At 31.5% G+C, this 14,054-nt stretch overlaps 1 protein-coding gene across 7 annotated transcripts in view; it reads right to left on the reverse strand.

The window, feature by feature from the left end:
- RELCH (RAB11 binding and LisH domain, coiled-coil and HEAT repeat containing) overlaps nt 1–14,054 on the reverse strand; it is a 101,140-nt gene that overhangs the window by 66,374 nt on the left and 20,712 nt on the right. For 3 of the 7 annotated variants that reach the window (XM_012774480.3, XM_075993819.1, XM_075993820.1), the window contains exons 3-11: nt 8,834–8,905; nt 8,667–8,722; nt 8,450–8,563; nt 5,178–5,381; nt 4,980–5,071; nt 4,092–4,385; nt 1,333–1,408; nt 296–391; nt 126–149 (exon numbers count right to left, since the gene is read on the reverse strand). In XM_012774480.3, the coding sequence (XP_012629934.1) occupies nt 126–149; nt 296–391; nt 1,333–1,408; nt 4,092–4,385; nt 4,980–5,071; nt 5,178–5,381; nt 8,450–8,563; nt 8,667–8,722; nt 8,834–8,905 (1,028 nt within the window). The remainder of the gene's footprint in view (nt 1–125; nt 150–295; nt 392–1,332; nt 1,409–4,091; nt 4,386–4,979; nt 5,072–5,177; nt 5,382–8,449; nt 8,564–8,666; nt 8,723–8,833; nt 8,906–14,054) is intronic. The other 4 variants (XM_012774484.2, XM_012774482.3, XM_012774485.2 and 1 more) reach the window with 3 other exon arrangements.

Consider the following 14,054-nt stretch of genomic DNA (forward strand, 5'->3'; position numbering starts at 1 on the left):
ATATAAAAACCAGATTGTGTTCAAGACATAAATGGACCTACAGTAATAGTCAGTGCTGCAGAAGCTAACAATGCTTTAAGCAAAATTAGAAAAACATGAATACCATGCAGTTTTACTGAACTCACCTGACAGAGGTGTAAAACCATTCTCTAGGAGCAGAGATGCATGCACAAAAGTAAGAATATGATTGCAAGTAATAGACTTTAACAAAATAAAATATATCACTAAACTTCAAAATGACAAAAAATGGACAACATGATGATATTACTAGGATGAAAATATTTTTGTGTCTCACCTCTCTCTTTGCCAATAGCACATTAGGAACAATATGTGGCAGGCAGCGTCCCAGCATTAACATAACGCTTTTTTCACTGTCTGCAATCCGAGACACCTAGAAAATCAGAGATTTAATAAATAACAACAGTGGAGAACTTCTGTGGATGATGGTATGTAATAGTTCAGGCTAGACCCTGCTACCCCTGCTCTAAACTGACATTCTAATAATATAACATATGATAACAATAACAGTGTCCAAAGCGCATTAACATTTCTGTGGGCCAGAAATGGATTTAAAATACTAATAAAAAACAAGGGTGAAAAGGAGGAATAGCCTAGGATTGGGTATACTCAACGTTTGTTTTTGTCCTACAAAAGATGCGCACAAAGCAGTAACCATTGCCTAAAGTAAGAGTTTGTGCAACAAAGTTGCACACAAGGGGCGGTCTAAGGAAGCTGATCCAGTTTTAAAATGAGGATTTCCAGAGTACATCTAAACCATCATGGGACAGATACCCATGGGAGGTCAAGTGGAATCAACAACAAAACAGCTAGAAAGGGTGGAGTGAGAACAAAGGCAAAAGAAAAAAATAATAAAATACCCTTTCAAGAGGAGTCTAAAACAACAGTTACAAAATAGTTGAGGAGAACAAATATAAAAGTTAACAAGTTCATCTGTTGAAGACAACCACTCCTAATGAAGTGAAAATAATGAAGTAATCTAAAAATCGCTGATATATAAACAGTGTATATATATATTTAAGTTGGTTTTCTGAATTATACCCAAGAGATGCTATCATTAGACATAATGTTAAAAATAGAGATTATAAAAGGTCACTTTAATATTAATAAATAAAGCTTTAATCCAAAGAACAGAAATAGCCAACTATCTTCCTTAAAAGTTTAAAATTTTAAGAGCTATTTCTTAGAGCATTATTTTAAATAATAGTTTTGCATCTGAAATACAGTCTTATCAATGATGCTTCTGTAGGAGACACTAAGAAGAAAAACAGTAGATTGTTTTAAGAAGTTGTAAGAATATCAGGTATGATTTACCTCTGATCCTAAACGACTATCTGCTGACATTCGACAAAAAGAGAGTAACGCTTGGTGGAAGGCAGGAGACAATTTCCTAGAAGATATTAGATGAAAAGGAGACAATACCAAAGAATTACCACTGACATTTAAGGGGAAAATAAGTTGCATATTGTAATCCTTATTACTGCATTAATTCTAGCCCACAAACATTAACTAGATTTCTCAGCCACCAGTGACTTGAAGAACACTTCACTGGAGAATTATACAGGAGAAAAAAAATATCAATAGTAACTGGTGATCTTCTTGCGGTAGCTTGATGTTATGTGAATGAATGGCCCCTAAATGTTATTGGATCAAATCTGAAGTGATATAGTAGTAGATGAAAGTATTGTAAAGTATTCACAAAATCTGAAATAAGGCCTTTTCTCGTCTCTGATTCTCTATGGTCCCAGAAAGGTAAACAAAGGTAAAGTGGATACAAAGTTTGACTTGATATATTGCTGAGAGGAATTAAATTTTGAAGACACAGGTAATGCTAATGATAAACCTTAATATTCTAATATGAACCCACATAAAAGTAGCAAAATTTAAAGATAAATGAAGGAGAGGCTCATTCAATATTTATGGTATATTTTCAAAATATGTTTTTTTTGTAATTGAAGATTTTAGCCTTTTTGTTTAATAAAGGAGGTTAAAACAACATATTTCTAAAACAACACTGGTCTCTACTTAGTATTCATAAAACTATGACTATGAGTTGTACTTTATGTGCTCAGGCTACAAAAAAAAGGCTAACCCCCAAAATTACATAATAAAGCTTATTTAGTAAACACTACAGAGTGGCACTCAGGAATTCCTATGATTATAGAGTGGTGTGCCAAAGCTTGAGCTTTTTTGCTCTTTTATGCTCCTCCCACATTTGCTGAGAGGAGGAGGCATAATCTATTCACATGCCCAAGCCAGGAACCTCAAATCAGCTTTGATCCTTCCCTTTTTTTAAACCTCAAATCCAATCAATATTGTAACTTCTAATTATCTTGTAAATCTATCTACTTCTTTCCATACCACTGCCAATCTTCCAATATAGTACAGGTTTCAATCATTTCTTATTTGGATTCTTCCAATATATACCCTATCCATCTCCTTTCCTCCAGTCTTGCTACCTTCCAATTATCTCTACCTTAGAGGACTCTTTCTAATACTTAGATACCATCATATTCCAACCCCCTACATAAGTCAACACATGCTTTTATGACTTAGTTTATGTTTAATTCTCCATCTTCATCTCCTGTCCTTCCTTTCATTTGCATTCTTTGCTTAAACCTTAATAAATCCTTCTTAGCTCCATCAAAGCACTGTGTTCTCTTTGCACACACTGTTCTCCCTTAGTGAGAAAATTCTTCCTCTTACTTCTTTGCCTAGTTAACTCTTATGTAGTCTTCAAGTCTGAGATTAGATAACAGTTTTTCCACAAAACCTTTCCTGCTAGGTTAGGTGCCTTGATTATGTGTTCCCAAAGCAAGCCATACCTTTCTTATACTACTACTTTTCATACCATAGTGTAATTGCTTGATTATCAATCTCTCTCATACTAGGTTTGGGACTGAACAGATTCTTGTATGTCTTGCTTACCATTATATTCCTTGTAACACTGCCTGGCACAGAGTAAGAGCTAAACAAATTAGTTGCACAAATTTAACAATCATCTATCTCCATAGTGTAGCTTTGGAGTATCAAAGGAGATACACAAAAGTATTCCTAACAACTAAGGACTACTATAAATGCAATTATTTTTAAGTATCATAATACAGGTTTTTATGACCATATCTTATCCATGTTAGAACAAATACTTTGAGGATTGGGCCATGTCTATTTCAATTCTGTAACCCCCATAATACCTATAGAAAAAAAATATATACACACTCACATACCCCTTCTCGTTGCACAAAAAATTGTGATTCAAGAGTAAAAAGCCTTTCTTAAAAAAAAATGCCATACTTCTCAGTAATAATGACATGATAATAATATGTCTAAAAAAAAATCAGTCATGCTTTTCTGTCATATCCTTATACTGGGTATACTCTCTCTTTAATAGGAGGATGAAGCATGAGCTTGTGGCTAAAATGCACCATAGGACATTTATAAGAATTAAATAAATTGGTATACATAAAGCATTAAGAACTGTGTCTGATATATAAAAAGAGCTCAGTAAATATTCCTTTCTTAATTATAATCTAAAGGTTTTAAAATTATATTTTGTCTCCTCCACTAGAAAGCATTATAAAAGGCAGTTCAACCATTGCAACCCAATAAAAGTGAAATAAATTAAAAAAATGAATGACTCAATATTAATAATACAAGCAGACATAGGAAAAAGGACTAGCAACAAAACTATTCCCTCTTTAATATAAGCAACTATGCAGCACCAAACATTCTTTTAAGTGATAATGACTGAAGAATAGATGAATGGGAAAAAGTATTAGGTAAGTGTTCATAACACATAATAACACACATATTATTTACAGATTTAACTACTTAGTTAAGACAGAAACTAGCCTCTGGTTTATTCCTCTTTGATGTAATTTAATTTAGTAATTAATTACTTTGTGACATGTTTTTTGTGATAAGTATTTTGCTGTGTGTTAAGTTCACACCAAATGCAAAACTTCATACATCTAATATGCAAAGGAAGTTCAAAGAAAGAACTGAACCTCTTCCAGTCTGACATGAATTAAATAGCTGAAAGATGCATTTCAAAATATAGGATGCATACTAACCTATTGGGTTTGTCAAAATGAACTGTGTTTTTACTTGATAGAGAAGAAGATGGCATTCCCTCTCTTTCTCTTCTGGGCAAAGATTTTGGGGAATTCTCTTTAGGAATAGTGGAGTCAGTTTCATCTGATGCTGAAAGATGGATATCCTTGCTTTTTCCCTTGTCTGAACTATTTACAACTGGACCTTGTCCACTGTCTTCTGAATCTTTGTGGAGAGACTGATCCAAAGAAGGTTGAACAGAATCACAAACTTCTGGGATGGCAAAGTGTTCATTTTTGAGCAAGTCCATTTCACTGTAGAAAGAAAGAGAAATTATCAGAGAACAACTGTACTTTTGAAAATTTTGGCAATAGCATAAACCTCATAATGGGTTTAATGCTTTAAAAGTATAACATATTAATAGCAAATGGTTTAGCAGGTGATAAACCTTTTTTACACAATATTCACTAATGCTTCATATACCTAAAAGTGTAGCCACAAACTCTTGACAACAAGCATAAAAAAGGCCTCATAAACCCTGCTTTTGATTAGCACTCAACTTCTTTATTCATTTTCAAAATGGGAATAATATCATCAAACCCATAGGATTATTATAAGAATTAAATGAAATAATGAATGAGAAATATCTACAATACTAACATGAGGGCGAAGTAAAGATAATCTTATTTCTTAGTTCCAAGATCTAATCAATTATAAGATAACTACATTGATTTAATAACATTTTTGAGGGGAAAAAGACATGACTATTTTAAATATATAAAGCAATTATAGAACTTTCTCTCAGCAGTATTAAAAGGTAAAAAAATTAGACCTCACAAGTGAAATGCTGTTTCATGTATTTACATAACTTTTAAGAGGATTTTTAGAAATGATGATCAAGTACTAACCTTTCAAGTCTTCTGATTTGCTCCATTAATGACCATTTTTCACTATTTAATAAACTAATTTTATCTTCTAATTTCTGTACTAACATGGAGTTCTAAAACCAAAAGAAGAGAAAAGCAGAAACTCAAGATCTCTCAGTATGTTTTTACATAATTTAAATACTTTTTTGTGGACTTGACTAGTTAGTTGATATTATTTACCTCTACAGGCTGGGGAGTTTCAAGGGGTGGAGGAAGGTTGCCTAAAATTGGTGTAAGGGCCTCTAATTCATCTTCTTCCACCCCACTGGCCACGTCTACAAGATCTTTTCCAGTCACTTGATGATTTCCAAAATCACGGTAGAGTTGCAGTAAGTCTGGAGGTTTTGGAATGTTTAATCCTACATCATCCCATAATTCAAAATCCTAAAAGATGAAAAAAAAATATATAAATAAAAACTTTGTGAATTTTATCTTGCATTTTTGGGAAGAATGGTATTATTGCTAATATCTTGAAAAGCCAACATAATCATAATTTTGTCATGATCTCGAAGTGTATGTTTCAAGTGAGTAATTGCTATTCTTAAACTTATTTTATAATATATCTTCCACTGTCTGATATTATTCTTGTAAGTTTCCTGACATTCTAAACAGGTTTAATTATCTTAGATGTCAAGAATTACACAATCATTTTTATTAAATCTCTCCAAAACATAAACTCAACTTTAAGGCTTGTGTTAACTTTTAAGCTTGTAAAACATGCTCAAATATTGGCATAAAGCCATAAAATATGTCTAGATTAAGATAGTCTTGGTTCACAAATTGTACATATTATTTATAGGTTATAAGTAAACTCACCAATGGCATTAATTTTGTTCTTCCTTTATTATTCCAACCTCTATATACTTAGTGTAATCTCTAGTGAGTAAGCAAGCAATTTAATCTGCTTGTCTTCTTGCTGTAGTTGCATGATTCTAAATTGTATTATTAAAAATGCTTCTGGCAATTTTCAGAATCCAAATAGCTCCTCTTTGATTTGTTGTGCAGTAAAACAAATTCTTCTTAGTTCAGTCTAACACTGTTTTATGCAAAGTACAAAAAGGCATAGCCTCTCAAGCATTCTATACACAAAGATTTTTAGAAGAGCTTTATGAAGTTTCAGAGTAATCAATCACATGCAAATACACTGTCTTACCATTCCATCTTCCTCTAACATATCAGAATTTAGTACTAATTTGATATAACTTATTTACAGGACCTTCTTTGAGAAACTACGACATATTCATTTGAATGTTCTAAATGTGATACCCTTAATCCTTTGATAGTTTATTTGAATAATGGCATAACTATTATTGAGGATTAAATCTCAATAGGACTGAATACAGATATGCTGCAGATAGGATTACCAAAAATGGGGGCTTGGAGACAACAGGACATAGTATGAAATTCATATCTGTCTCAATTATTACTGTTGTAAGTTAATTTGAGGCTTAAACTGGTCATCTGTAAAATAGGTGCAATACTTATCTCTTAAAGGGGTTATGATTAAATGTATATAAAGGACTTAACACAGTGCTTAGCCTATAATAATAACTAAATGACTTTTAGCTTTTAAAAAATTATTAAATAAATATTATATATATTATTCAAATGTCTATATTTCTATTATCCATCCAAAATTTATTACATATTTACCCTGTGCTTGGAACCAGAAATGAGACTTCCAGTTGCTCCATATCCTACCCAAGATTTCATGCAGTCTTAGTTATTCTAATAAATTCATTGTGATATCTAAATATGACTTTATTTGCATTTTCCTAATGAATAAAGACATTGGGAATCTTTTTCATGAGCTTATTTGCCATCCAATGTATCTTCTTTCATAAGTACCTATTTAAAACTTTTGTTTATTTTTTTAAAAATTGGGTTGATTTTTATTATTGAGTTCAGAGAGTTCATTATACATTCTGGATATAAATCCTTTATCAGATATGTTACTTGTGAATATTCTCACTCAATCTGTGTCTTGTATTTTCATTCACTTAAGAGTGGATTCCAAAGAGCAGAAGTTATTAATTTTGATGAGAGAAAATTTGATAGAGAACAACACATTTTTGGTATCTAACCACTCTCTGCCCATCTTTCAAGGTTGCAGAGATTTTTTTTTCTGTTTTCCTCCAGAAGCCTTATAGATTTTCAGGATATACATTTAAATCTATGTTCCATTTTGAGTTAACTTCGTATATGGCATGAAATATAGTTTGAAGTTCGTTTTTGTGGCATATAGATAGCAAATTATTCCAGTACCATTTGTAAAAAAAGATTATCCTTTCTGTATGGAATTAACTTTGCATTTTGCCAGATGATCTATGTGTGAGTCTATGTCTGGACACTCTATTCTGTTCCACTGATTTATTTGTCTATATATCAATATCACACTGTTTGGACTACAATATCTTTTAAGACCTGAAGTCAGATAGTTTAAGTCCTCCAACTTTGTTATTCTTCATTAAAGTTGTTTTGGCTGTATCAGTTCCTTTCCCCTTCCATATATATTTTAGTCTCACATCCTAAGTGATTTTCTGTGCCTTGTTCTTTCAATTATTGGAAGACTACTGTTGAAATCTCTAATAATTTCTATCTTTTAACTGAGAAGGATTGATTGCTTACATTTAGAGTATTGATATAACTGGGTTTAAATCTATCATCTTGCTATTTGTTTTCATCTTTGTTCTTCTTTTCCTCTTTTTGTGTTCTTTTCGGCCTCTCAATACTATTTCTTGCATATTCAAAACTTTCCCAATTCACTCTTTAATTTACAAAACACAATTAACCTAAACTATATAACCATAGCATATTATGGAATGATATTTATGTTAGCTAAATATGACTTTAATGTCTTTTACATAGTACATGTTCAATGAAGCTACTATAATAAAAAATAACTAGAAAATGATTACATTTAATTTTTGCCAAATACAGTAAATGAGAGAGTAAATGAACTATCTCCTTTAGAGAATTTGGTTTTTTTTTTGGAGACAGAATCACACTGTCACCCCAACTAGAGTGCAGTGGCATCATCATGGCTCACTGCAACCTCAAACTCCTAGGCTCAAGTGATCCTCCTGCCTCAGCCTCCCAAGTAGTTGGGATGATAGGTGCACAAAAGCGTGCCTGAATAATTTTTCTATTTTTGTTTTCTCTTTGTAGAGACAGGGTCTCACTGTTGCTCAGGCTGGTCTCCAGCTCCTGAGCTCAAGCGATCCTCCCACCTTGGTCACCCCGAGTGCTAAGATTACAGGCATGAGCCATTGCACCCAGCTGAGAACTTCTATTTTTGCTAAAAGATCCATAGGAGATTTCATGGATCAACAGAATAATCTTGACTTAAAATAATGACCTCCTGATTTCTACATAATAAACTTGCTGACATTTACTTTTTTAAGGTGCAAGATTCAAACTGATCCATTAGCACTAAGAAGTCAAAATATTACCTGATCGTCATTTTCGTCTGAAAAAGTTATTGATGTAAGCTTGTAGTTATTCTTCAATAAAAATTCATTGACTAAGAAGTTTAGAGCTCTCTTTTCAAGAGGTTTGATTGGTTCCTAGAAGCAAAATAAAAGACAAATGGAAAATCATGTTTTCCTCCTTCAATATTTGTGTCTCCATTTCCTGTGGGAGATACTTTTAGATCTCTTATTCACCCACCTGAATTTCAGGACTTGATTTGTAATTTTTTCGTTCCTGTAAAGGAACTTCATGTTCTGGTGGAAGAAAATACAAATAATATTTTATTATTTTACATTTTAAAATATTTCAGCTACTTCTGCATTGTCAAAGTAGAAAAAGTCTCAAAAAAGTTTTATGTACACCACCTGCAGCCTTTGTCAGGTTGGCTCGGAGGGCCTGAATGGTCTCCTTGGCTTTCCGTAGTTCAAATTCCAGGACTGGACAGGGATTTGGAATAAACACACACAGGCATCCAACCAAGAAAAGGGAAACAAAATAAAAAAATAAAAAGCAAGGATGGGTATGAAAAAAAAATACAATTTGTATTGAAAAACAGAAAGCATGCAATCTTTATGAAACTTGTGAACGCATGCAGCAGAGTTGATTTGCAAGCAAACTGGTGAATGTTTTCCATAGTTTTAGTAGAATTCAGGGGACTGTTTTCAAAAGTTCTAGCTGTCTGACAAGGCATAGCTCTATTTAAAAATAAAATCTATGGTATATTCTCATTTAGATAAATAAAAATATTAGTAATCTGGGTACTTCTGCTTCACTTAGTCTAGGTAAGAAAATGTAATGAGACGTTTTCAGGTGACATAGATAGTATTAGGGGAAAATGTTAAAATCAGATGAAGCCCAAGGAAATATCCTTATAAACAAAAACCATAGGATTTTAAAAAATAAAGTTATTTTAAAAAGCACTGTCTAGAATAATATTATAAATCAATATATAGAAAAGTTAGTGAATAGATCCCTTCATTAACATGTTGAAGGAATATGGCTTAAAAATTTAACAAATGTTGTGATGCCTATAAATTTTTCAATAAATAAGCATATGTTTTCTAAAAACAAGCATAGATATGTTAAACACATATCCAAAAAAAAGTTCCAAGCGTTTTATATTAGTTTTCACTTAATGCCAAAGGACAGAAATAGTATCCCTTTTAATTCCTAATTAATAAAATTCTAAAGCAAATGATTATGTACATTTCTGAAAGTATAGTTATCTAAGGATACCATGTGAGATTAAGTAAAATTTCAAAGTTTCCTATAATTTTTCTAATAGATAATATTCATTTTAAGAGGTATTAGTGAATCTCAAAGATTTCTTTTATTACCACATAGTCTGATTATAAAATAAATATGAATACTGAGGAAATATTTTAAGAAGCTCTTAAAAAAGTTTCACAACAAGCAAGATTTAATTACATGTGTTTTAACTGAGAATTTCTCTTAAAATGTATAGCTATTGTGCTGAAGAGAAAGAAAGCCTGGACTTGGAAAAAATACATTTTTGTGAAGTAAAGCTCTGGGAAAATTAAGTGATCTTTGTCACAAATGGATTTTGAAAAATTACAATAGTTAAATAGTTCTGCATAAAAACTAGGGATTTAAAGTTTTATCTTAAAGATGCAATTTTTCTTGGTTGACTAATAAACAGAAAAATGATGTCAAATGAGATGATATCAGAGACAACAAAGCTATAAAAATATATGGAAAGATCAAGATTCACTCAGTTTGCAAATTTTTAATAAAAACTTAAGATGTAATTGAATCACATCTAGTACATGAAAGCCAATTATTTTGATGCACAGAATTTAACTGCAGCAACATAGGAAGCACAACTAAAAATCAGATGATATCATATGTTACCATACATTTTTTGGTAGTTAGCAATGCTGATCTGCAAATATTTCTGTGCAACAAAGTTAAAATATTTTCCCTAATACCTACATTTAGTATTAAAGCTTTCCTTAAGGTAAAACTATACACATTCAATGTGTAAAGTAAGTACAGAATAGGTTTATACCGTTTTTTTTCTTTTTTTAAATTTTGAAACTCTAGGTAATTGATTTTGATTTAAAAATACTGAACTATATCTTAAGTAAAATGAATACACATATGTTTTTAATATCACTTAAAATTTACTGAGACATATTACAGAACAATTGCAGATCAGAAATGCCCTATACCAGAATGATACAAATATGAAAAAAGAAATGGAAAAAAAAAACTGGTTAAAACACAAACTGGGAAAAACTCAAAATTCAATTAATGAAAGTTTAGGTGACCAAGAACAAAACACTGAATGATTAAGGCACAGAAAGCCAGAAAAACCCATGTCAGACGGCAAGAATTTATATTTTTAAGCACATCTACATATATACTGCCAAATGTCATTATAAGTTTCCAATGCTTTGAAAAGATAGTGCTTATCAAAATGAATTCACTCTGCTGCATGTTTCTCTTAATATACAATACAGACTTTAAAAGACAAAGGCATATCTTTGAAGCTATAGCACATCTCTATAATGGCATAGTATGATCAAGTAATTGCAGTTTTGTGAGTTTTATAAGAAATGTTCTTTACAGCAGTGCTATATTTACAGATATATGAATTTGTTTCCTCTTTATTTAAACATTGGATTAAAACTCAAATTTAATTACCTGTAAAAAGATACATTATACCAAACTTCCAAGTATTTTTCAAATATTATAATTCTTCCTAAAAATATCTGAGGATATGTATGACTATAAAAAATGCTAAAGAAATCAATGATCAACCTGTTTACTCTACTAGTTCAATCTGCTGAATGCAATTTTACTGGAACTAAAGTAATGACTGCAAAGATGTAGGTGTATATATTTTTAAATAATTTAGTACAAGAGACTTCAGATTAGTTCAAACAGTTATTTCCTAACATGGGTTGGATAATACTGGTAGTAGATCAGAGGTACTTAAGTGCTTAAAGATCATGCTTTCATGACTTAGGAGATGTACAAATATATGGAGACACTACAGGTAAAGTGTGAAATTTCAAAGTAGAAATAAAAGATCAATGCTTTGTTGCGTCAACTCAATTTATCACTGATATTATCTTGAAGTACTTGCTAGATTTAATTTATTTTAGTATGAAACTCAAAATATTACTGTATTTTGGAAGATCTGTCCCGTAACAATGGTCAGAGTCAAGTATTACTATTTTTTCATTCCCATTCCAGTTCAGCATTGAAGAGCTCAAATCAATAGGTTTGAGTCAAGGATTTTGCCATCTCATAGTAGATGAGAAACTTGTCTTCTTTCAAATCAGAGTTTCCTGGATTATTTTTTTTCTGACTATAAGGTGATTTGAAATATGAATAGCACTTTCCCATCATTGTTATTTTAGTATCCCAAGAACAGTTCTAGGAAAAGGAAAAATTCTTTTCAATTTTCTTAAGAATATGAGTTAGAATATAAACTCATTCCTAAAATAATACAAAAATCCTAAGATAGTAGTACCATTACCACCCCACTAGGTTTAGAGAATTCTCCCTGCCTATTATAGACTTAAGAAATATACATTAGTTAGGTATGACTTAGAGAATGATAAGTGAATCAAAGCAAGACACAATTTCTGTGGTTTGTAGACATTTCTTTTTCTATTTTGATCTTAGTGAAAAGAACGCATCTTCTGTCCCACAGACTCTAAAGAAAAAAAATCTATTGTTCTTCCTGCTTGGGTTCCTTTATCACTCATTTCAATGCTGGTGTTTCTCAGGGTGTCATCCCTAGCCCTTTTCTCTTCCTATTCCACTCGGATGATATTCACTTCTGTGATTTTTAACTATCAGAAGTACTCTAAAAACTCAGAAATATTTAGATCCTTTTCTTAACACACAGATCTACCCAATTATCTCCAAGACATGCTCACTTGAATGTCTCATAAGTTTTGAATTTGATCCTATCTAAATAGATTTCATCATCTTCCTCTCAAATCTGGTCCTCCTCCTGAAATCTCTCCAATAACGGCACCACTACCTACCCAGCTGGACAAAAAGGAAACCTGGAAAGTACTCTTCCTTTATCCCTTCCTTTACTCTCACTTCAATTAAATGTCCAAGCCATATTGACTCCAACCCTTTAATAATTCCCTAAATAACCATTCATCTCCATTTGTCCCTGTAATTGTTATAGTTCAAACCTTCATGACTTAACATATAAATTATTACAATAACCTATTACATTAAAAACCTTGAAAAATCCTGCAGAAAACCACAATTTTCTAAACTTATCTGACCATGAGACTTTGTTTTTTTTTCTCCCACTTTTGTTTTTCCCCTAGGAAACTAACATTGTCATGAAATATACTTAAAGACAAAAAACCTCCACCCCCAAACCCAAACAAATTTAATGAATATAAAATCACTTTTATTTTTAGCTTAAATATAACCTCTAGTTACCTTTAAGAACATTTGAAAATTTAAGAAGTACATTGTATATACACTAAGTAACAGTAGTTTTATTCAATAACATATAAAAAAGTCTTTACTAAAAAAAAATCACCTAGATTAAGCTCATTTTGATTAGGCATCTGCTACTATTTTAATCATTTTTAAATGAAAATGTACACTTTACATAAAAATTGAGAAATGGACAATAATGAAAATGAAAACCTTTTAAAATTTTACTTCTTTTAAAAGAAAATGGCAAGGAGGGGGGCATAGAGTGGGGATGGTTAATAGGTACAAAAATATAGTTAGATAGACAGAATGAACAATATTTGATAGCGCAACAAAGTCACTATAATCAACAATAAGTTAGGGTATACTTTAAAATAGCTAATAAAAGAGAAGAAAAGGAATGTTCCTAACACAAAGAAATAGTAAATGCATGAGGTAATGGATACCCCCAATTACTCTGATTTGATTAATTCACATTGTATGCCTGTATCAAAACATTACATGTACCCTGTAAAGATATACAACTATAATGTCCTTATAATAATTAAAAATAATAAAAAAAAGAAAATGGCTACGTGAAATAGTCTCATAGAGGAAAGACAAGATTCTGCTATCCACAGGAATATACAGAGGGGTTACAGCTATAGTCTGGTAGTAAAAGATATATTGTGGACTTTGGAATAAAACCTCTATGTGTACACATCCTGATCTTGCCCCTTGCTATAAGGAAGCTACTGGGAAAATTTCTCAACCATGGTAAACCTCAGTTTTCTAATGTATAAAACAAAGATTTCATGACCTATTTTGTAAGACTGTTAATAAGATTAAATAAAACATTTTACATAAAGCACCTAGCACAGAATAAGTGCCCAGTAAGTATTTGTTCAGTTAGTGATCCCTTCCTTTTTGAAGTAAAATTTGTACAGATTTGAAAAAATAATCAGATTTTTAAATTTAGGAGAAAGGTGGTAAAATGTTGCTGAAAACAAATGCAGTATCTGTCTCATAAACAAAAACTGATTAAGGGTTGGAGAAGAAATTTCATTTGCCTGGTGGGACAATGAACTCATTACTGTGTTATCTGTAACCAGCTTCCATCCAACACTGGTATAGAAAAATAATAAAGAAATTTTCCTTCTTTCT

Source organism: Microcebus murinus, chromosome 17, assembly GCF_040939455.1.
Source record: "Microcebus murinus isolate Inina chromosome 17, M.murinus_Inina_mat1.0, whole genome shotgun sequence".
NCBI classification, from domain to species: Eukaryota; Metazoa; Chordata; class Mammalia; order Primates; family Cheirogaleidae; genus Microcebus; species Microcebus murinus.